The sequence below is a fragment of the Cnephaeus nilssonii genome (assembly GCF_951640355.1).
Source record: "Cnephaeus nilssonii genome assembly, chromosome: 17".
NCBI lineage: Eukaryota > Metazoa > Chordata > Mammalia > Chiroptera > Vespertilionidae > Cnephaeus > Cnephaeus nilssonii.
In genome coordinates this window covers 23,209,996-23,235,416 of record NC_137088.1, presented here as the reverse complement: position 1 = coordinate 23,235,416, position 25,421 = coordinate 23,209,996, and the positions used below count along the sequence as shown (strand labels likewise).

Sequence of the window (25,421 nt, the reverse complement as noted above, 5' to 3'; positions counted from 1 at the left end):
ATATATAGCAATGCAATGCACAATGAATAAATAATGGAAGAGGGGGTGTTGTTTAGAAGTAAACAGTCCAATGGATTCAATCACAAAAGGTTTGAACAAGAATTTTTAGAACAGGAGGAACATGCAACATCAATTGAAAAGGTAACCAAATCAGAAGAAAAGATATGAAGGCATAGAAGGCTCAGAGTATTCCAGGTGTATAGCTAAGTATAGTAATTAGTCATCAGAAAGAAAAGTACACAAAGTATTGCCAGTTGGGAACAGGAAAACAGGATAGAAAGAAAAGTGGGGCAGGTCTGGAAAGAGTTTTGAATGCCTGAATTTACAACTGAGGAAGTGCAACAGAGTGACTCTATATTTTTTTGAAATAACAAAGAAGATAGTATTTGAGTAACTCTAAGTGGGAATAAGCTTTAAGGAAGAGAGATTACAGGAAAGAGAAAAGCGCATCATAATGAAGTGACACAGGAAAATCTCAAAACTGAAAGGAAAAGCCTGTGTTCAAATTCATGTTGCACAATTGCTAGCTGTGTGATCTTGACAAGTGACTGCCTTCTCTGTTAAGTAGGGACAGTAACACTGACCTTGGGATCAAGATGAGATATGTGAAAGCACCAGGAGCAGTGCCCCGCAAGTAGTAGGTGTTCAGAAATAGAGGTCTTTACCAGTCTGAGTGCTGGTGCTGTGGGTGATGCAGATGAACGTGGCTAAGAGAATGTGTGAGAGACTGGGGAGGAAGAGTACCGCAAGCATGGAGGCACAGGACATGGAAACGGAAAAATACCCTGGTGAGCCTTTTTAAGAGCATTAATGGTTGTTTGACTTCAGATTAGAATGGTTCACTGCCTCTGTTTTTGGAGACTTCAGCTGTTATCTGCTTCTTTCTAATCCTCTTTTGGAGTTATCACTTTCCTTATGTCTAGGCTGGGTTCCTGAGTGAACTATGCTAGTGGTTCATGAAGCATCTCTTTTCTGATCCTAATTTTTATAATAAATTAAAGCCTATTTTATCTTCATCTGTTCATTTGACTTTTGCTTGAAACTCCTTTTGATGTGCAACCGTCCCAAGAAACAGATATTTGATCTTTTTTCTAGCAGCAAGGAGGCCTCCATTTGGGGGGCCAGTAATGAACAACATATAGATCTGAGCAAGATTACTTCACATCTCTGCATAAACCTTAATGTCATGCCCTCCAGACAGTCCCTAAGCAGGATGGGAGTTCAACTGGGACAAGTGACCATAGCTGCTAAAGAAGGGAAAACTAACCTGAACATAGATTCAGAGAAGAATATGTATCACAGAAGTCAAAGAAGTTCCGGAAAGATGTCAAATGCACCCAAGTAGGAAAGAAACACAAAAACTTTTAATATGGTTTATATGGGACAAAGAAAGTTGCTAAAGCCCTTAGAAAGTCAAATATCCCAAAATAATCAGGAAAGGTAAGTAATTAATAAAATAAACTGTCCAGAAATTTCTTGGAAAAACTTAGTCACTAAGTTAAAACTAGAATAATCCTTCTGAGAGGCTCCATGCCCCATGATTAAGATCATGTGGTTAAATGATTTTGTGTGTCCTTTCCTTAACTATTCTTTGCAAATTATCTATGTACACTGTTAGAACTAAATCCTGCCGAAACCAGTTTGGCTCAGTGGATAGAGCGTTGGTCTGCGGACTGAAGGGTCCCAGGTTCGATTACGGTCAAGGGCATGTACATTGGTTGCGGGCACATCCCCGGTGGGGGGTGTGCAGGAGGCAGCTGGTCGATGTTTCTAGCTCTCTATCCCTCTCCCTTCCTCTCTGTAAAAAAATCAATAAAATATATTTAAAAAAAACAAAAAACTAAAAACTAAATCCTGTGTAGCTGCTACAATCTGAATGAATTATGGAGAAAAGTGCTAAAAACTACAATATTTACTTTGTAACAAATACCTATGAGTTATATAGTAAGAGTTTAATACCTAATTGCTAAAAATGTAAATTACATACCAATTCTTAGTTTCATTTAAATGCCTACTATCCACTTGCAAGATTAAAAACCAGAGATCTACAAGAATTAAATTACAGGTAGGTAATTTAAATTACCCACTTTTAGCAAATACCCAATAAACTGAAAATGTGTATTAGTCAGACATAGCATCCCTATGCAATAACACACCATCTACAATTCTACTCAACAATGCTAAAGTGTCCATTTATGAAGTTTCATGACACCCTCTTTATTTAGAAAAGCATGATTGTTCTCTAAATCCTGATGAAGAATCCATAGCATCAAATAAGTAAGGTAGAAAGATATAGAAAAGTTCTAAAAAAAATTAAAAGTTTCTAGTATTTCAGAATTTGGAAAAAGAACTTACATCCAGACAAGTTTTAAAACTCAAAAGAGTCTCTGAAGATAATCCAGCTAAACTCAGAAGTTAACAATTAAGTGCACTAAAACAGAGAGATTAATACCTGCCCCAATGCATCTGGGTAGATAACAGGATAGCAGTACTTCCCAACTGCTTCACTAATCTATATATATAAAAGCCTAAGCGACCAAACGACTGGAATGACTGGTCACTATGACACGCACTGACCATCAGGGGGCAGGCATTCAACGCAGGACCTTCACCCCTGGTGGTCACTGTACTCCTACAGGGGGAGCGCCGCTCAGCCAGAAGCCCTGAGCCGGGCTCATGGCTGGCAAGCGCAGCAGCAGTGGTGGGAGCAGGCCTAAGCCGTCAGTCAGACATCCCCTGAGGGCTCCCGGACTGCGAGAGGGCACAGGTTGGGCTGAGGGATGCCCCCCGCCCCGCACCCGAGTGCACAAATTTCGTGCACCAGGCCTCTAGTATTTCCTATAAACTGGTAGTTAGGTCTAGAGATCTAACCAGATTCAGGCTCAACTGTCAACAAAGTTCTTTATAGGCAACACGATGTTTTTAGTACATGTTTACAAATACTTTGGCATGCTTTCCATAAAAAAGGTGAGTCAAACTCCCCTCCATTTGAATATGTGTTGGCCTTCATGATGGCTTCTCCCAGAGAATGCAGCATAAGGGATGCTGTTACATAGTTCTGCCTGGTTCTCCATCCGGACACATCCTTGGAACCCAGACACCATGCTGCTAGGAAAAGCAGCAGCTACATGGAAGGGCTGTGTAGAGGTGTTGTAGCCATAGCTCCAGAGAAGGTCTTTGCTGAGAGCCAGCTTCAACAGCCAGCCATGTACATGAGCAAGTGTTCAGAAATTCTAGCCCCTGACCTTCAAGCTGGCCTAGCCAACACCACGTGGAACAGAGACAAACTTTCCTGCTTACATCTACCCAAGTTATAGATTCATCAACAAAATAAATTATGCTGTTATTTTAAGCTTTGGGGTGGCTTACAGTGCAGCAATATATAACTGGTATAGTCGGTGTTGTGCAATTCTATCAGGAGGCATGTACTGTTAACTTATCTCTCCTTTTATGATGCTAGCAACCACGGATGAGCATTGCCTAGGTCCATTAATTCACTAAAGGTTATAAAATGGTAAGACTATAATTTTATCATTTTTTTCCTTTATTGTCTAATATACATATATAAATAAAAATTCCCCTTCATCAATGTTTAGTTATACTGAAGTACAGATCATCATAATTTTGGAAAATCTTATTGATTTCCAATAATTTACTCATGAATACTTGTGGACATAAAAGATCTATAAATGACAGAATGGCCGCTAATTCTGTCACGAAAGTTGTTTATGACAACCAGACTATTCGATTTCTCCTTCGGATACTTCTCATGTGACTGCAGTGTATGGGAGTGAATCAGGAAGTGAGAGATGGAGGACAACTAAACACCAACTCTAGAGCCCAATAACCAGGATCCCAGGTACCTGATGAGAGTTAACTAGAAAGACATTCAATAAAGCAATTGTCTTCATAAAACAGAAAGACAATAAAGGGAAGCCAGGCAAATATCTGGGCTGTCTATAATGAAGAGTTTCTCAGACAACAAAGAGACAAAAAGAGTATTTCCTAAGCAAGAAAAGGGTTAAGAAAAGAGTGAAATGATAAAGGGCTTTGTCACTGCATTATAGTACATAATTAGGTAATTAGAAGTATTAAAACAGACAAAGCATTGGGCCCAGATGAATTACTGAAGATGCAAGTATTCAATAAGATGCCCCAAGGGAGAAAGTAAAGCCCTTGGTGAAGGTTTATAATCATGCAGTAGGACAGAGAAGCACAGAAGGACTTGGAGGAACAATAACCGATCTTATGCCCATACTTCAAAAATAGAATTCCAAAGCAAGCATTCATCCAAAATTTAAAATGAGTGGATGAAAACTCCCTAGAATACTATTAAACACCAAAATAACTATAATACATTACTCTGGTTTATTGTTTTATTATAGAAAAACTGAAAAATCAAGCAAACACCATACAGGAACCGTTTGATATAGAATGAACACAGACACTCCGGATACTTTTTCTTTCTGTGCTCCCTCTACTTTGGTTGATGATTTCACCATTCTCCCTATTCAACCAAATCTGCTTTCTTGTCTTCCCAGGCACACAGCTGAATTTAATTCCCCACTGGATTTCAGGTAGCTGTGGCCCTGCCTGTGAGGGCCCATAGACCTTTCCCCTTACAGCTGGATAGAATGGAAAAGGGTCATCTGGGCGGCCTGGGAAGCTACATGTGGACTGTGGTTATTTTAAAAATATATCTGAAAATCCTTGGATCACTTGGTCTGGGGAAAGTATCCCTTGGAGACAGACACTTAAGCAGTCCCATGGAGAGACCCACAAGGAGAGGAAGCCCTACTGGTCCTCCAGCCTGGTCAAGCCTTTCAGATGACTGCAGCTCCAGCTGAAACGTGACTGCAATTTCTTGAGACTCCTAAGCCAGAAGCTTCCAGCTAAGCTGCTCCCAAACTCCTGACAGCAAGTATGAAATAAATAATTATTGTTTCGAGTTACTAAGTTTTGGTTAACTTATATAGTAGCAATAGATAACTAACATAGGTTTTGATACCTGAAATTGGGGTATTGCTAAAAAGCCTAAGATATGTGATAGATCTGTTTATGGACTGAACAGAAGCTCCAAGGACCTTGCATAAAGCATCAGTGAAAGACTAAAGGATGTGAATGAGATTGTGAGCAAAAGACAGACACAGCCCAGGAGGAGCTGGCTGCCAGAGAAGGCTTAAATAAAAGTGGGGTGTGGACGAAAGGGGCCACATGCTGACCTGACAAGCTCAGGGAAGGCCTGCATGGTGGTCTTTCAAACTCAAAGACCTAAAGTAACCACAAAAGATGGTCTGAAATTAAACTTTAACTAAAAGCAGTTATGGTGGGTAGTTACATCCTAGGCCGGTACCTTCACTGACAAGGTCAACCTTTACCTTAACTGAGCCTATCTGTCTTTTTACATCTATGATAACATACCCTTGAAATGTCTGCGTAACTTGTAATTTCCCTTTTTCAGGACCCCTTGGGGGACAACCTAATGTGCCTGGGTGCCAGGACATATACCACAGATTCCTTCATTGTTATATTAATGGTTGACTGTTAACTATCCTGCACCCCCCTAAGTATGTGTCTATCATTTTACTTTTTATCCAATCCCAGAGGTTCCCCCTTTGCTTTCTCCCGCCTCTCTAATGTATCACCAATGAATTTCATGTAACCCACCTACGTCCCCTCCTTTGATTGCAATGTATAAAAATAGATGGGAGAAAACACCATTCTCTGGAGCATTATCCCAATCCGTTGAGATACTGCTTCCCAGCAATTGTCGACAGTTTGGCTCAAATAAACTCACAAAAATTCTTTACAGGTTTGAATGCTTTTATGGTAACAGGGGAAAACATACAGGGAAAAACGTCCCTTATTATGTAGTGGCAACATGGCAATCCTTAGCTATAAGGAAAATAGAAAACATACCTAATAAACTGGGGATCTGACTAAGGAGCAATCCAGCCGGAGTGTGGAAGGTGCTGCCTGGTTTGTACCTATTATAGTAGAATGAAAGAAGCAAAAGAAGAACAGCACAACAAAAAGGAGCTAGGACTTGCTGGGTTTAAAATAAAACATTTTCTCATTCTTAGCCTCTCTATCAGCAATTTGTGCTAATATTAAGACATTGCTTTTGGGAAAATATAAAATCTAAAAACAAAACTAAGGATGTGAATGTTAAAACCTTTGTTAAGGTCTCAGTAAAGGGATGCCTTAGAGCAGCCAACCTTTTGGACCTCATGGACCACCAGTGGTCTGCGGACCACCAGTTGGCGACTGCTGCCTTCGAGAGCCTTTCTGTCTGACAAGATGCCCTGATGCCCTGTGAAGATTTAAAAAGCATGCCTCTCAGAGCCTTCAGCACTTAGATGTCAGGGATGTTACTGAACATCCAACACCGCACCCACAGCCGCTCACATCAAAGAATTAATTGGTTCATAATGTCAATAATCAATCCCAAGGCTAAGAAACTCTGCATTAGAGTACATGAACCCAGAGGGCAGAAACAGCATCTATTTATTTAGTATTTAATCGCCACCTCCTTCTGAATAAGATTTGAGGTAAGTCACTCATGTTTCTGCCTCCTGTTTTCTTCTCAGAGTGCTTTGCATACAGAAGGTATCTGATAAATTGAAAAAGCGCTAAATCCAAGTAAAGGAGGTTGACATAAAATATGATAGAGTAGTGAGTAGTAAGACATAGAGTGTGAGGTGTTACTTCTATTTTGGCCATTAACAAGTTATATTTTCCCCAGTCATATGCTTTCTGAACTTTCCACATTTGCAAAATAAAAGGATCTACCACTAGATGATTACCAGTGACACAAATGCCTTATGGGTGCCAGGCACTAGGAAAAATGAAGATACAAAACATAAGAACTAAGTACTCAAGAAATTTAGGAGAGAAAATAGACAATTTACAGGTATTTCTAAGGAAAGAAAATTAAAATAAAATGTGCATGATCTATAAAAGAATAGAAGAGACACAATTTCTTTATGAAAATCCTTAACTTATAGCACGGTAGCTCGTACAGTAATTTCTCAAGTAGTATTTGTTGAATGAATACATAAATTGACAAATCTACCAACATATAAACCAATAAAAAATGAAAATTAAAACTATAGACTGAGGGACTGGAGGTAGGGAGCTGAAGTATAAGAAAGGTCAGGTCAGAGCACTGCAGTATGTTTCTGTAGTTAAAGACAAGAGAAACATAGCTTTCATAGGCCATAAACTGGGGGCGAACACTGATTTTTAAAAGGCAAAGGAAAGAAAGTAGGAATCTATTGTGACTCTAAGTGGTAGAATATAGCTGAGGAGGATCGCAGAAGAATCTCCAAAAGTCTAAATGGAAGGTAGGAGTTCGAAATCACCAGACAGGTGAGAAGATGAAGCGGAAGGGTTGGGATAGCAGGAGATATCAAACAGTGCAGGAGAAAGGGCAGGTGGGGCTGGAGTTTCAGAAGGTTGCATCTGTCACCATGGAAATAGAGGCTTCCATCAAACATTCTTTCTAGTTCTCCAATGCCCTGAGTTACAGAGCAAGCCCTCTCTCCCACTGACTCCCCTTCTCAAAAACAACCCACTTTCAATTCTTAAAGGTGAAAAATCAGGGAACTATATTATATACAGGGTGTTCCAAAAAATGTATACACAATGTCTATAGATTCTATTACATTTTGAAAATGAAATGTATTTTAAACACTGCCTTTATAATAATTCAAATTGTGTATCCATTTTGGGACACCCTGTATGTATGTGTATATACATACATATGTATTTTAAGTGAAACACTCATTTACCCTTGAAGTAATAAAGTTGTTTCAATTCCAAATCTGCATCAAGTTCTCAGAAGGCTGTCATACTGTGAACTGGCTATGCCTATCAGGACTATTTCAGGATGGGGCACTACTTTACTGCCTAGCACACTTTACTTTTTAACATTCGCATCATCAATATTGAGCCCACAATTATAAACAGTGCTAAAAACGTGGCTTAATCTAAAGTAGGGGGATCTCAACAGCCATCACTCTTCTGGTCAGCAGCTCGGGCTGACAGACTATGCCGCTGCTACTCGTACCACTGCTCCCAAGTTCCGAAGACTTGGAGCATCGGGATGCTAATTAAGCACTACAACTGCACAGTCTGCAGCAAATACACCTATGTTTTCACTCAAATACCATTTCCCCCCCCAAAATATTGAATATTCCATAAATTGGAATAAATGTGCAGTATGAATGTGCATGCTTAAGTGGAACAGAAATGGGAAAAAATACCCAGTAAAAACAGAAGCAGTACAGGAAAATTCATATTTCCAAATAAATACATGCAGCCGTAATAATCAATATTTTGTTGTTACCTTAAGTGTTGTCAAATGAGGAAGGACTACAGGCCATTTGACAGAAGAATTGTTTCTTATATTCCTGGAAATCTGTCTCCCCCTCTTTAATATTTAAGAAACACACACACAGGTTGCCGACAGCTCTCAGAGAGCGGCTTGTGTTGTAGTTTTCACTTTCCCGGCTGTGAACAAGTGCATATGCGAGGACTGGTCGTGCATGCACAAGCGTGTACTCTGCCTGCGTTAAATAAAACCACAACACAACACCAGTGCCTCCACTCATTCGTGTGTGCCTGCAGTCCACCTCGAGGAGACTGAAAATATAAATACAAGCTGCTATTTTGGTGCGATCACACGACGATGGCAGCTTGTGTGTTTTTTTTCTCTCTAACATTTTAACACTGGGCAGATTGTCTGCATTAACACACACCCAAATCAATTCTGCTCTGAAACTGTTTATAAAATCTCCCTTCCCAGAGGATTTTCTTCTTTATTTAAGTAAAAAACGGGCTTGGAGGAAGCTGTATAGAGATACCAACATTGAGGACATCTTACATTTATAAAGTGTGACAATCTCGTCACTTAACAGCGTACTGACAGTATTCCTCCCAACGTGGGAACTGTGCAGAAGATGCACTTTAAATAAGAAAAGAAAAATCAACAAGTTCACTTTCTAAAAGCACTTTTGTATGTCAGTAATATAGAATAAGTTTTCAAAGTAGTCTAATTTTAAGCTGCCTACTATAACATAATAACTAAATTTGACCAAAAACTCAGACAAGTCTTGTATACTATAAAAATTCATGGTTTCTTAAGGGCAGAGAAAGGAAATAAAAGCAAATATTTAGCATAGGCCACATCTAAAAGTTAACTATCAATAAAAAAGAAAATGCAGATATTCATATCATATACTGTACAAAAACATAATAACAATGAGTTCGCCACAGTGCTGTCCAACAGAACTGTCTATAATAAAAATGTTCTATATCTATGCTGTCCCATACAATAGCCATTAGCACTTGAAATATGGCTACTATCAATGAAGAAGACTTCATAAAAAATGTTTTAATCTTAATTAATTTAAATTTAAATAGTCACATGAGCCTGGCGGGTACCAAATTGGACAGCACATATCTATAGTTTTAAAGGAGTTTCAGCGATTACTAATGAAACCACAAAATATCAAATGAAGAGCTAAAAATAACTGAGGAGACACAGTTGCTTAAATAGATCGTCAGAAGCTTTATGAAAACTATAAACAAAAGGAAACACTAATTTGAGAAAGTTGGATCTTTTTTTTAACAATATATTTTATTGATTTTTTATAGAGAGGAAGGGAGAGGGATAGAGTTAGAAACATCAATGAGAGAGAAGCATCGATCAGCTGCCTCCTGCACACCCCCTGCTGGAGATGTGCCCACAACCCAAGGTACATGCCCTTGACCAGAATCGAACCTGGGACCCTTCAGTCTACAGGCCGACGCTCTATCCACTGAGCCAAACCAGTTAGGGCGAGAAAGTTGGATCTTTACAGATCTGACCATAATATGGAGATTTAGTAGGAAGGAATGGATTTAACTAATAAATGAGCTGCCTGAAGTGCTAACAGCAATAACCCTACAATAATCAGAAACAAAAGAACAAACATTGAAGGTGAGGACTAGCATATCCAATAGGCAATCAGATAAACTTTTAAACAGAGTCAAACTTACAATGTAAAAGTAAGTTAAATAACTTTAATCATTTAATTGAAGGAAAAAGGAGAAGACATCTGAAGAAGATACTATTTGGCAACAGCTTATAAATATGTTAATTTGCAAATGATGTTATAGACACTATAAATATACTTTTAGAATAGACCTTGATAGACCAAATAACAGACTTCTATGGCATCTAATATGGAAATGATATTTTATTTCAAACTCATTACTTCCCATCATCTTAAATATTACTGAGTTTCATTTAATGTTTCAGCCTTTGAAGCATGGCAAATTGGATTGGAATGGGCGATTCAGGTTCTGAATCAGAAACACTGTAAAATGGAACTCCTGGATTTACCTTTTTATCAGTATTTTCAGAAATAAAAATGAGAAGAGTAACAACCTCATTAGGTTGAGATAAAGTAAAATTAATTGAAATGAATATAAAACCCTTTGAGGCAAAAAAGAGTTAGTAGAATAAAAATATGTTAAAATTAGTTGAAAGAAGAGATAATATTTAATACAGTGACAAATTCAATAATGATGCAACAATGCAGCTTGTGAGGTGAAATTATCTTATTTAAACTCAGAATAGCAGGCTGATAGTACTTTTTAAAGTGTGCTTATTTATATCTCTCATAAACATCAACTTGACTCTATACAGTGAGACAAAACAGCATTGGGTCCATGCCCTCCAAGGGCTTACTGTTAGGTTTCAAAGAGGAGATGGGCTAACACCAGAGCTCTTGTACATACTGTTTCTATCACAGCACCAGTTAATTTGGGCTGTAACTTTTTTGGCTGCTTTCTCTATTAGATTCTGAGCTTCTTAAGGGTCCTTGCCATATTTATCTTGGCATCTCCAGTGCCTGGCTCCCAGAGGAGATTAGAATAAATGCATTGAATATATTGGCAGATTGAATACCTTGGCAGGTCTAAATAAATATAAAAGTCTCAACAAAATTAAGGAAATCATCAGAAATTTATTAAGAAATTTCTACTAGAACATAGAATAGGCACAAGTTACTTCCAATTGTAAAGAATGGAAAATGCTCCATTAACAGGTTGGTGATGAACTCAGGCTTTGAAGAATGAACTGTCAGGAATCCAACAGGGAGGAGTGGGGTTAGTAGCATTCCCAAGGACAAGTAATGCAAAAACACAGAAAGCACAAAACCTGTTCAGGGAATCGTACCACAGCACTGGCCTAAAAGGGAATTGTGGAGAGACTTTCATATAAGGAGCCGGGACATTGCTACTCCATCCTAACACGTAAAAAGCTGAGAAGACTAAGAACCAATAACTCTTCTTGGGTCCATAAGAATGGGGAAGACACAGGGCAAACTGCTGTCCCCAAAACTGGAGAGACAGACGGCAAATACAGGGAGTCACAGCTTGTTACAGAGACTCACAAGTGGGAACCAGTGTGGGTAGGAAAATCTGAACTGTAACTGATGAATTACTGAGCTCATTGTGAACTACTCTGAGAGTCAAAATCTCCAGGTGAACCTGTCATAGAGGGGCCTCACAATATTGTGAGATCTATTTCCGGGAGCTGGACCAAGTTCCCACAGTAGTATAAGAGAAAAATCCCCCCCAGCTTCCATCAAGGGGAAAGGAAAAGGAGCCAATGTGAACACAGCACTGTTCTTCTTAACAAGGCCAATTAAAAGGCAAAGATTGTCAGCATGAATAATAATAATAAAAAAGACCCAAATATATGTTACCTACAAGAAATCCATTTTAAATATAAAGACACATGTAGATTAAAAGTAAATGGATGGAGAAAAACATACCATACCAACACTAATTACAAGATAAAAAAGAGCATTACATAATAATTAAGGGGTCAATTATCCAAGAAGACAAAATAATTGTTATTATGTATGAACCTAAAAAAATAGCATCAAACTATGTAAGGAAAGAACTACTAAAATTACTAAGAGAACCCACTTCCAAGGTTGGCAATTTTAACACCCTACAATCAGATGGACAGTTCTGGCAGGCCAAGGATCATTAAGGACATGGTTGAACTCAACATCATCAATTAACTGAATATAACTGACATCTACACTGAGTGGCCAGATTATTATGATCTCTGAATGCATAATAATCTGGCCACTCAGTGTATGTGTATTAGAGGCCCGGTGCATGAATTTGTGCATGGGTGGAGTCCAGCCAGCCTGGCCAGGGGGAGGGGAAGATGGGTGGTTGGCCGGCCTGCCTGCTAGTCAAACTCCTGGTCAAGGGGACAATTTGCACACTAGCCTTTTATTATATAGGATATACACTGAGTGGCCAGATTATTATGCGTTCAGAGATCATAATAAACTGGCCACTCAGTGTATACACTACTTCATCAAATAACATCAGAATACACATTCTTCTCAAGCTCACGTAGAACATTCACAAAACAGACCACATTCTGGACCATAAAACACACCTTAACATATGTAACAGAATAGAAGTCATACAATGTCTGATCTCAGACCAGAGATCAATAACAGAAAGATAAGTGACATCCTAAAAGGGAGCTGTGTGTGTGTTAGTCCATTCTTCTGCAGACCACAGGGAGAGTCATAGAACCTTTAAGATGAAGCAAGTATCATGACTAGAAATGTACTTTGAGGAGACAGGGCTGTAACACATGGATAATACTGGAGAAGATAAGTAACAGATTCAAGAGAACAATAAACAAGAGACTCGAGGTGGGAGATAAAAAGAACCTGAAACAGAGCAGTAAAAATTAAACAGAACCGATGTGAGAAAACTAGATATAATGACTCCCTACTCTGTATTTAAAAATATAAAATGTATACCCTCAACCCATCTACTCTTAGCCACCTTTAATAGTGCATCTTTATTCTAAGTCACTAACATTACTCAAATTAGAATACTGCAATAGATTCATTCCTACCTCCACCTTCACCCCAGTATCACAGCAGCCAGAATTATCTTTTCAGATATCACCCCCCTGCTCAAAATCCTCTAATGGCTTTCCATTGCAATTGGAATGAATTCCAAACTCCTCTCTGTGGGCTGTAGGACTGCTTGTCTGGAATTTGAGTTTATCTCAATGTCCCTGCTTAAAGCACTTGCTTCCAGCCACACATGCTTTCCCTTTGTTCCTCTAAAGCAGGCGTCCTCAAACTACGGCCCGCAGGCCACATGCGGGTGTTTTTGCCGTTTTGTCTTTTTACTTCAAAATAAGATATGTGCAGTGTGCATAGGAATTTGTTCAGAGTTTTTTTTAAACTATAGTCTGGCCCTCAAACGGTCTGAGGGACAGTGAACTGGCCCCCTGTTTAAAAAGTTTGAGGACCCCTGCTCTAAATACTGAGCTTATTTTAACTGAGGGACTTTGCACCAGCTGTTCCTCTGCCTGGAATGTTCTTCCCCTAGATATTCACATGACTGGCTTTTAAAATTTGTTCACATCTCACCTCAAATGTCATCTTCTCAACGATGCCTTATCTGATCACTGTTCCTAAAGCAGTCATCCCCTCTAGCTCTCCTATTACTCTTCATTTCTTCAAAGCAATTACCTCCCTCTACAATTACCCTCTGTATCTATATATGCTTATTATCTCTCCCTCTACCAGCCTACAATAAAATGTACATCATGTGATAGCAGGACCTTGTCTGTCTTTTGCATCACCATGCTTCCCCCCCGCCCCCCCGCCTCTTCCAAAGGATCAGCCTGGAACAGTGTAGACATTCAATAGACATTTAAAAAAACAAATTTCTTATCACAGATGCCAGTGACTGAGTAGCATCGTATAACATTCGCTGAGCTGTACTTCCTTTCGTCTCCTATTGCATTATGAGCTGCCTTGCAGTCTGAATTGAAAACCATGGATTTTAGATCACGTAGTGCCTTCTAGAGAGAATGTATTACCTAAAGTAGTAAAATTACTCAAGCTATTCAGCTTTTATGATTAGGCAATTTGGTGGCTTTACAATAAGACTGACAATCTTACCCTACAAACAAAGTTACCTACCACAAGATACATACAGAGATGACAAGGAAACTTACCCTAAATATGGAAAGAGCCTTCTGGGAAAGAAGGTATGCAACTTCCCCACTGTGCTATGGACTACAGGGTTTCCTAGCTGCTTTCCCTGAATCTCGGGTTTGCCAACTTAATTAAAATGTACCAGTGGAGATTAATTACAAGGTTATCCTATATAATAAAAGGCTACTATGCAAATCGACTGAACGGCGGAATGAACAGTCGCTATGACGCACACTGACCACCAGGGGGTAGACGCTCAATGCAGGAGCTGCCCCCTGGTGGTCAGTGCGCGCCCACAGGGGGAGCACCGCTCAGCCAGAAGCTGGGCTCACAGCTGGCAAGAGCAGCAGCAGTGGCAGGAACCTTTCCTGCCTCTGTGGCAGCACTAAGGACCCCTCAGGGGATGTCTGCCTGCCAGCTTAGGCCTGCTCCGGCAGGCAGACATCCCCTGAGGGGTCCCGGACTGCGAGAGGGTACAGGCCGGGCTGAGGATCACCCCCCACCCCCACTGCATGAATGTCGTGCACGGGGCCTCTAGTGTGTGTGTGTGTGTGTGTGTGTGTGTGTGTGTGTGTGTACTAGAGGCCCGGTGCACTGGGGGTGTATCCCTCAGTCCAGCCTGCACCCTCTCCAATCTGGGACCCCTCGAGGGACATCCATCTCAGAATCCAAGACTGCTGGTTCCCAACTGCTCGCCTGCCTTCCTTCCTGATTGCTCCTAACTGCTTCTGCCTGCCAGCCTGATCACCCCCTAACCACTCCCCTGCCAGCCTGATTGATGCCTAACTGTTCCCCTGCCAGCCTGATTGCCCCTAACTGCCCTCCCCTGCAGGCCTGGTCACCCCTTACTGCCCTCTCCTGCAGGCCTGGGTCCCCCCCAACTGCCCTTCCCTGCAGGCCTGGTCGCCCCCAACTTCCCTCTTCTGCCAGCCTGGTCACCCCCAACTGCCCTCCCTTGGGGGCCTGGTACCTCCCAACTTCCCTCCCCTGCTGGCCATCTTGTGGTGGCCATCTTATGTCCACATGGGGGCAGAATCTTTGACCACATGTGGGCAACCATCTTGTGTGTTTGAGTGATGGTCAATCTGCATATTACTCTTTTATTAGATAGGATAGAGGCCTGGTGCATGGGTGGAGGCCAGATGGTTTGCCCTGAAGGGTGTCCGGATCTGGGTGGGGGTTTCCTTGGGGCGTGGGGTGGCCTGGGCGAGGGGCCTGTGGTGGTTTGCAGGCCAGGCCCCCCGGTGACCCAAGCGGAGACCCTGGTATCTGGGATTTATTTATCTTCTATAATTGAAACTTTGTAGCCTTGAGCAGAGGCCAGGGCTGGCCAGGAAGCTTGGCTTACTCCATCGCCGGTGGCAACCCAAGCCTCCTGCTCTCTCCAGCTCCGTGGCTGCACCCATTTTTGTTGGAATTTATTTATCTTCTATAATTGAAACTTTGTAGCCTTGAGCGGAGGCCAGGGCCAGCCAGAGCGGGCAGGAAGCTTGGCTTCCTCCATTGCTGGGGAAACCCAAGCCTCCTGCTCACTCCGTGACTGCATCCATCTTGGTTGGTTTAATGTGCATACTTGCTCCTGATTGGCTGGTGGACGTAGCTTGTGGGCGTAGCGGATGTATGGTCAATTTGCATGTTTCTCTTTTATTAATGTATATATAATACACACACACACACACACACACACACAATTATATACATGCCATAAGAAAAATGCATAGAAAATATGAAACCAAATAGTTACAAGAACACAGCTTCTAAGAAATAACACTTTCTAATAGCAAAGCAAAAATGTTTGAGCTAAGTAACCAAAATGATGAACAGACCCCAAAGCCACTTCCTATCAGGTTTGGCTATCGGCATTTTATTTCCCCCTCTGCTTGCTGTTTCTTTTAACCAATCTGGCCCACCTGGCCTCTGAGTGTGTGCCTCTGCCCTATGGCACATGTCCTCCACTTCCATCTAATAATGGTATGAACGCTATCATCCTTATTAGCCACTTCAAGCTGAAGTGGTCAATTTTTCTAAGATAACTGCCTAGCATCTGAAAGAAAGAGGTACCTTTACCGCCGAGTTAGCAATATATACCTTGGATTTTGTTTTTAGAGACCTGTTTTACTGCCACCAATTACCTAGTTACTTAAATGACTGATGAGGAAACTTATTCTTTTTGTTTTATTCACAAATGTTAATTGAGTGCCTCCTGTGCATCAACACAATGGCCTTCTACTTTCCAAGACGATTATGGGGCATTGCACATAGCCACCCCACACCTCTGAGTGGAGCTTCCCTGTAAGTGGTTATTCTGGTAACTGGATAACTCAAGCTCATCAAAATGATCCCAAACCTTTATTCCCAAACCAATATTATTGCCAGCTTTCTAAGATTTTGTTGTGTTCTGAACTCAAGATTCCTCTGAATTTTTTGAAGCAAATTTCATTTGTTAAATATATAGAATAACCTTAAAAGTAGTCCATGTCATTTGATTATTCTGTTTGGATATGGAAAGAGAGGAATAGCAGAGAGCCAGAGGCTTTGACACTGTGACAAATCTAGTAGGAGTTGAACTAAGAGTAGGCAGACAGGCAAAGCTGCGGAAGGACTTGGAAGAAGACCCCAGAGATACTCATGAATCTGTATACCTGCCTCATCCTAGACCCCAATGATTAAATCAAATTTAATAGCATGTATGTGCTTTTATATAGTTTGAAGTATAAACATATCTCATTTGCTTCTATTACAAATATATTCATATAACAACACTATGAGGTGATTGCTATTTTCCCCATTTTATAGAAAAGGACACTCAGGAGAAAGACATTCATTGAAAGTAATTTGCTCAAGATTACAGCATATGTTGCTATAACTTATCCAAGGATCTTCTTACACAAATGCCATGTACTTCTTACTACTTGACCCAGAAAAATGAGGTCAACGAATAAAAGGTATGGATATTGACTATGTGCTAAATAAGAAACTGCTTTTTCACATGGTAAATACTGAGTAGACTGAGAGAATAAATTGTTTGCAAATCTCAATGGCTTCAAGAGGAAGGAAAATAAAAAGAGTAAAATAGTAGTCATTCAAAAAAGTAATTTGGTTAGAAAGGAATTCAAAGGTGTAAAGCAAGAGATAAATATTTCTAGCAATACCCGTATTATGAATACATAATGCAACCTTATTCAGAAGCACATGACTTAAAATAATTGTTGAAAATTGAAAAAATGATTAAATATTATTTTAAGTGTCAACATCATAAATATAATAATTTATTTTGAAAAATGGAACACAGAAATCTGTATTTTAAGACTAGAAAATGATAGTTATTATCAAAACTAGGCCAAAATAACTTTGTTATTAACATAAAGCCCCTCAATAGATTTTGGATTTTGCTAAAATACAAAGAGGTAATACTGATTTTAATTAATGAAAGTAATTTATAAATAGTTCTACATACGTTCTTGTGACATCTTGTTCAATCATTGATCGAAGTTCTTTATCTTGGAAGAACTTGTTCCAAAGACTCTGAAATAAAAAGAACCTATTTAAATAATCTCACACCTTTGTTTGACTTTGATGATCTCAATTTAATAATTTAAATGATTAAATTTATCCTTCTTTGAGTTATCATTTCACATAGCAGATAGGAAACCTGAAAATGGAGCAATGTTATTAAATTCTAGTTTACTTTCAGACACATCCTTATTCTAACATCAATTTTTCCAGAGCTATTATTATATATAAATTATTTTCTGTTATCTATATAAAATGAACAATACTTTTACTACTACATACACAGTACTACCTCTAAACAACAAAAAAGTCTGCTTGGATTAGAGTAGGCCATAGCCCAACTGCTCAGACATGAACCTAGCCTGAATTCCCAATGTTTTCTACAAAGTTTGGTCTTCCAATTTAATAGTTTTTTGTTGTTGTTAATCCTCACCTGAGGATATTTTTTCCATTGAATTTTAGAGAGAGATTGGAAAGGAGGGAGGTAGGAAAGAAGAGAGAGGAAGAGGGAAACATCAATGTGAGAGAGAGACATTGACTGGCTACCTCCCACATGCCTCCTGACTGGGGCTGGAAATAAACCCACAATCCTTTAGTGCAAGGGCCAATGCTCTAACCACTTAGCCCCACCAGACAGGGCCCAATTGAATAGATTTTTATGTATTTCTTAAAATGTAAATTTAAGTAAAGTTTTAAAATTTACTTAACAGTATTTTATGCTGCTATACCATACACCAGTAATGGCGAACCTATGACATTTCTGATGACACATGGCCGCTGAGGTGGCCGCATGCCTAGGATGAAACATTTGCTGCTCCTGAGATGAAACATTTGCGAAATAATGTTTTTTCCTCAAAGTGACACACTACCCGAGTTATGCTCAGTTTTTTGGCGAAGTTTGACACACCAAGCTCAAAAGGTTGCCCATCACTGCCATAGACTATCTATATATATAAAAGCCTAAGCAGCCGTTAGGACTGGATGCCCAGAACAACTGGTCGACCAGTCACTATGATGCGCACTGACCACCAGAGGGCAGATGCTCAATACAGAAGCTTCCCTCTGGTGGTCAGTGTGCTCCCACAGCCAACCTCCCACAGCCGGCCGATGGTGCGTGTGTCCATTCCTTCTGCGCCTGGCCCAGTGACCATCGCCTCCTTTCCTGACCCTGCTGGGGCCTTCAGGCCCTAAGCTGGGGCAGGGAACTGGGGGTGGGTGGCTGTGGACATGGCCCTTTTCCTAGCGGGGCCAAGGGCTGGGTCCCTCCTTGGGGCCAGAGGACAACCTCCTGCGCCCCGTCCCTCACCCCAGCTGGCAGGCGCCGATTGGCCCACCACCCACCTGGTGTGGTGGCAGTGTGGTGATGAGGGAAGGAGGAGGGGGGAAGCGGGGAACCACGCCGTGGCAGGGCACCAGTGTCAACATCTGTGTCCAGCTTCCATTCTTTTTGCATCCGGCCTGGCGACCATCACCTCCTCTCCTGACCCTGCCAGGGCCTTTGGGCCCTGGGCTGGGCTGGGGAACTAGGAGTGGCTGGTGGCAGACCTGGCCCCTTTCCCAGGAGGGCCGAGGGCTGGCTCCCTCCTTAGGGCCGGTGGTCAACCTCTTGCACCATGTCTCTCCCCCTGCTCAGCAGGCCCTGATCGGCCCACAGTCCCTCCCCCTGTCCCTCCATCTGGCCAGCAGGCCCCGATCAGCCTGGCCCTGATCGGCCCTGATTGCTGGCCAGGCCTAGGGACTCCACCAGTGCACTATTTCGTGCACTGGGCCTCTAGTATTATAATAATTACGAGAGGCCTGGTGCACAAAATTTGTGCACGGATAGGTTCCCTAGGCCTAGCCGGCGATCAGGGCTGATCAGGGCCTTCCTTCCCCGGCTGCGGCCTTCCTTCATTCCGCACTGACCCCTGGTGGTCAGCGCACCTCATAGTGAGCAATCGAACTCCTGAGGGGACACTTTGCATATTAGCCTTTAATATATATAGATATGTCTCAGGGGAAAATGATAATGTTACATATTAACTAAAAAAAAAATTTCTATTAGTAGGATACAAGGAATTACAACAGTAATTAAAAAAGTTATACAACACTTATGAAGAAGTAATTATTCCTAGTCTTCACGAGAATATGAGTGGAGGTAGGTCTAACCTTTTCCCTATCTTTAAAAACTTCTTCATGGAATCACTACAAATAGTTAGTTTCCTTTCTTCCTCTGAGTTAGTCCTACAAAGTGAAACCTCTATTTCTATCATACAGGGAGGCTTTCTTACCGCTCCCTATAGCACCCTTGATAAAATAGTTCCATCCTTATCTTTTTGCTCTTCTAGCTTGTCCTTAGTTCTTAAAGACCCCCTTGGGACTTCTCCTTTGTAGTGCCATTCCACAGAAATGGATTATACACTTCCTCCAACACAGTATCTACACTAATAAAAGAGAAACATGCAAATTGACTGTCACTTCACAACACCCAGCAGCCAATCAGGAGTATGCAAATTAACCCAACAAAGATGGCAGCAGCCCCACCCCCCCAGCTGCTCCAGATCTCTGGGCAGCACGCATGCAGGCATGGAGCAGCCAGGCAGGGTGGGATGCCTGCTATGAGGGGGAGGGCGGGGGGCGGAGGGAGCTACAGGAGCGGCGCTCCGGCTGGAGTGAAGACTGAAGGCTCCGGCCGGAGCAAAGACGGAAGGCGGCGGCCAGAGCGAAGGCCTGGGTCCCGAGAGCCAGAGGAAAACCAGTGCCGGCAGCCAGGGGAATCTTCGTGCAATGGGCCTCTAGTATATATATATATAGATGAGAAAGTTTCCATGAGGTTTTAGGTAGTATGTGGGGGTTAAAAATATAGTTGGTATGAAATAACTCTGCTTTTGTGGTAACTGATAACCAGTCTGATAAACACGTGCTTATGGGTAAAAGAAGTTGCGATATGAATAAACTCGAAATTTACCCCTTCATCCTGTGAAAGGGGATTATTGATCATCAGGTCCTGCTGGCCAACGACCTTCCTCGGGTTGGTGATGTGCTGGGGGAAGAAAGAAAGAAAACAAGAGATCAGAGGTCACTGGACTTTAAAGCACACATTTGAAAACACTTATATTAATTAAAGTGCAACTTACTATTTCTTTGATGTTGCTATACCATGCTCTTAATTCTTTAATTTTACTTATCCACTGATTTTTATCTTGAGGAAGAACACAAAGAAATAGCTGTCAAGAAGAAAAAAAACAAAACTTTTATAAAAATCATAAGAAGTAAAGTGTGAAACTATGCCAAAGAGAATCACCTGAAAATTAAGATATTCATATTCTTGGCATTTCATATTCCTATCATCATTCTAATTCTCAATAAATTTGGAGATATTTAAGAAATATATATTTTCATAATCCAAATGTGAACAAAGGCCACCCTCCCCTCAAGATCTCAAAAGCTACACCACAAAATGGAAGCAACCTTCTCTCCGGATACATATATATATATATAAATGAACCAAAAAATTCATTGAGGTTCAAGTGTGATTCCAATTTTATAGTCATAAATTGCTATGCCAGTGAAATGGAGAAGTACTGTTTGGGGTAAGAGAGGACATTAACAGGCATAAGATCCAGTTAGTAATTTCAAGGTTTAAAATTTGTCCTGAATGAAGTAGGTAGAGGACATACTAGAGCAATCTGAGGACACAGCCTGAGAAGTGAAGTTATTCCTTTCTGCTGAATCACAGCAGAAAATTCAATTTACAACCGACAATCAGCTTATGAAAATAACAAGCATTCTTAAAAAGACAAATTTGATTTAATTTAGCTTAATACATTAAAATAAATCTGGATTTGAGTTTATTTTCCACAAATGAAGGATACTAAAAGTTAAACAACAAAGAATGGAGGGGGGTGAGGCACAAATATTTGTATACAAATATTTCATCAGCAGGTCTCCTGCCTTAACTGCCTGCATCTATCAGAAGAAAAATGTATTTTAATTATTAAATCTAAATTATTAAATCTAAAACTGTCTAATACATCATGTTTCCTTACTGTCTGTACTTGCAAACTCCGGATGCTCAATTCATGCAGACTTCCCTAAAAAACTTCCAGTAAAAGTCATTTTAGAAATGTGACTAAACCTAAATTAATTCATTTTGAGTAGAAAAAGGGACAATATTTCCAAGCAACTAAAATGATAATTGTGGATTATTATTACCAGTTTTGGTAGCCAATGGCCCTTTTCTTTTAGAAAGAGATTGACCTAATTTCCTTCACTTCTTGCTGCCCTACACTTTGTGATTCCAGTCAAAGAAATATAAAAAAATCTTTCCTATCTGCTATTTATGAAGAGAAAAGGAAGAATGGATAAATGATGGCACTAGATATAATAGGAATCTGAAAGTGAATCCCCCTCTGCCCCTGCCCCGCTTCAACAGTTTCTGTAGCGGCTGGGGCATGTTAAGGTGTTGCTTTGAATTCTGCACCATCGAATGAGATGAAAAAACTGTTATTTCAAAGGACTTATTACCATCACCAGTTATTCAGAACTAAGGTGGTTCAACCTTATTAGTAAATGTTCTATGAAAGATAAGCATGGATGGCCAAAAAAAGTCTAGAGTGCAGCTCCTGGAAAATTCAGTGATCCCCCGAATGGGTAATCTTCCAGGGCATCAGGTAATGTGTTGGTATACTGCAACCGCAAACTGTAAATAAATATTTTCTTCTTACCTTCCAGCAAATGCTGCGGAACCTGCTGCTTCTCAGCTGCCCATTAATCCCCTTCTGCCTTATTGTTGCCAAGTAATTGTTGTTTACAAAGAGTTCCTCCCATTCTTTCCTATATGCAAGAAACCAAAGCATGGAGATCCTTTTGTTAAAATTCTTCTGCTTGGAGAGGAGTGCTTCAGGAAATTAATTTTAAATAAGTCTAAGAAATGCAACTTTTAAGACGTATATATTTAGTTGTGCACTGTTTCTGAACGCATGGCTGTCTTTTTGGACAGAGTTCTTCTGTAGATTTAATGAATATGTAGATAGCTATAATTATGCCAGCTACTGAAATTCATAATGTCTATGGAGGCTATTCCATTTCCTCTAAAATGTTGGTAGTGCAGTTCAGTGAATAGACAAGACAAAAAATGAATATTAGCATAAGCTTATGACTGCTTTAGCCATTGACAAAGATATACGTGCTCCAAAAACACACAATAAAAAGGTGCATTGTTGATTACATTCGCTTCTCACATGAAATATCTGTTGAAATGAACCCATTTCTCTTCAATGTCAGGCTGGCAGGTAGATATACCAGAAGACTGCTTTCTTTTACTTTTTAGTGCTATTTGCTATTGAAATCTCTGCAACTTCTTTCTACATGATCTGTTTTAAAATTTTAACAGGTGCAGGCAAATTTGAAAAAAATAAACATCAAAAAATTAAAAAGCCTCACTGTAAAAACTGTTAAAGGCAAGCTTGAGTACCTTGCAGTACCTATGGCTGAGTAGATAAACAACTGAAATATGCCTCCCAGGCACGCAGACACCAGGGGCCTAACACCTGTGCCTCATTAATATACAAGTAAATCTGCTCTACTGGGAAACAATTGGAAATTAATTGTCCCAAACCACTTACTGAGTTTGAATAAAGGAAGTAGACTTATATTCCCAGCATCTTCTACCAAACTAAACATCAAGAATCATTCGTCAACAGTTGAGGCAACCGAGTACAGCTTTATGAAATTTCTCTCAGATATAATAATGCCACAAGAAATGTGTAATTTGAAATTTTTTAATCAAAGCTAAAGCCTGGCGATCTCTTCAGAGACTTACTCAAGAGAAAGCCTCTGAAACTCTCAATCACCCTTCTCCACACACATGCAGCTGCCATTGACCAGACCCGACTTATGTTGAGAAAGGCCAGTCTTGCACGCTATGCTATCTGACACCCAGGAATGTAACCAACTGTATACGTGGAGTTAAAAAACCAGACTATGGAGCAAGCACATCTTCTCCACAGTTTTCCAGAAGAGTTTCCAGGGCAATGGCACATTCCCACTGCCTCGAGCAGGAGAATCTCCAGCCTCCGCCCTGTAGCACTACTCTTTGTCCCACCAACCCTTCTGCCTTGTGGGTAAGTATCTTGAGTGGGACACACACCCCAGAAATGCATTTCTACCACCACTCCATGCAAACTTCCTATTCTCATCACTCTATTCGTAAGAGAGATAATATTTCATTTTTATTTTAATTTGATTTTATATCATTAATGAAACTGAAAATTTATCATGCTTTTAGGTCATTTTATATCTCCTCTTTTTACAACTTCCTTTCTTGTCCTTTGCCTATGTTAAGATGTATAGGATAGTGGTTAAGAAAACAGACATGAAACCACACTCCTGGGATCAGAAAAACAGCCAATGTACGAGCTACTTAACTAGCTATGCAATCATGAGCAAGCTACTTAATCTCCTTGTGTCTCTGTTTCATCATCTGTAAAATGGAATAATATCATCTCCCTCAAATAATTACTATGAGGATTTAACTATATGACAGACCCTCAGAAGGATGCACTATATATCGTAACATTCAATAAATAATATCCTATCCAATAAAGAGGTAATATGCAAATTGACCATCACTCCAACACACAAGATGGCTGCCCCATGTGATCAAAGATGGCCGCCCCCATGTGGACACAAGATGGCCGCCACAAGATGGCTAGCAGGGGAGTGCAGTTGGGAGGGACCAGGCCTGCAAGGGAGGGCAGTTAGGGGGGGACCCAGGCATGCAGGGGAGGGCAGTTGGGAGTGACCAGGCCTGCAGGAAAGGGCAGTTGGGGGTGACCAGGCCTGCAGGGGAGGACAGTTGGGGGGGACACAGGCATGCAGGGGAGGGCAGTTAGGGACAATCGGGCTGTCAGGGAGCAGTTAGGCATCGATCAGGCTGTCAGGGAGTGGTTAGGGGGTGATCAGGCTGGCAGGCAGGCGAGCGGTTGGGAGCCAGCATCCTGGATTATGAGAGGGGTCCCAGATTGTAGAGGGTGCAGGCTGGGCTGAGGGACACCACCTCCCCACTCCCACCCCCCCGTGCACAAATTTCGTGCACCGGGCCTCTAGTTGTTAATAATGTTATAATAATGCTATTATTATAGTAGGCCTTATCACAGGTCTAAGAGAGTTTTTCATACATTAAAGACATTACACCTTTCCTGCCATCTATATGTATTTTTAACCCAATCCTCTTGATTGTTCTACACCCTGAAGCTTTTTAATTTGTATGTAATATAAACCTAACATTAATTTATCTTGATGATCTTTCCATTGTGTTTACGCTGAAGTAGTTCTTAGCCACTCCAAGTTCAAAGAAATAGTCACTGAAATCTTATGGTTTTAAAAATCACTTAGGTCCATTTGTGTTACCTATAGTATTTTAAATACATTATCTATTTTCCAACAATATCACATACATTATCCATCTCTTATTGTTCAAGTTTTGTTTTTATCCAGGTTTTAATAATACTCGAAGATGAGATCAGCAATGAGTACAAAGAACATTACAGGAGTATATCTCAGAAACTGTACATTTATATAGCTTGTGGTCTATAAACAAAAAGCGCAGATTTCAAATGTATTTTAAACCCAAGAGGAATCAGAACTTGTGAGAGACGATGCAGTTCCATGGCCTGAAAACACTGATGCATTCTAGATCAGAGACGGAAGTGTGAGGCAATGACTCCCTAGCTCTTGAAAAATCAGCTTCTATTCAAAGGTACCAAGATATTGTGAAAGTAGACACAGCTGGTGGCTGGATTCATTGCCATCTTGTGAAGTAAGCAGCCTTTTAAGGTCAAGTTACATACTACTTATGTAATGAAGGATAATCATTTG

General features: G+C 40.6%; 1 protein-coding gene across 2 annotated transcripts in view; it reads right to left on the bottom strand.

The window, feature by feature from the left end:
• Positions 1-25,421, bottom strand: part of TBC1D5 (TBC1 domain family member 5) — a 446,950-nt gene that overhangs the window by 171,136 nt on the left and 250,393 nt on the right. For both annotated transcript variants that reach the window (XM_079795163.1, XM_079795164.1), the window contains exons 6-9: positions 22,268-22,376; positions 20,678-20,767; positions 20,509-20,583; positions 17,506-17,573 (exon numbers count right to left, since the gene is read on the bottom strand). In XM_079795163.1, coding sequence (XP_079651289.1) covers positions 17,506-17,573; positions 20,509-20,583; positions 20,678-20,767; positions 22,268-22,376 — 342 coding nt within the window. The remainder of the gene's footprint in view (positions 1-17,505; positions 17,574-20,508; positions 20,584-20,677; positions 20,768-22,267; positions 22,377-25,421) is intronic.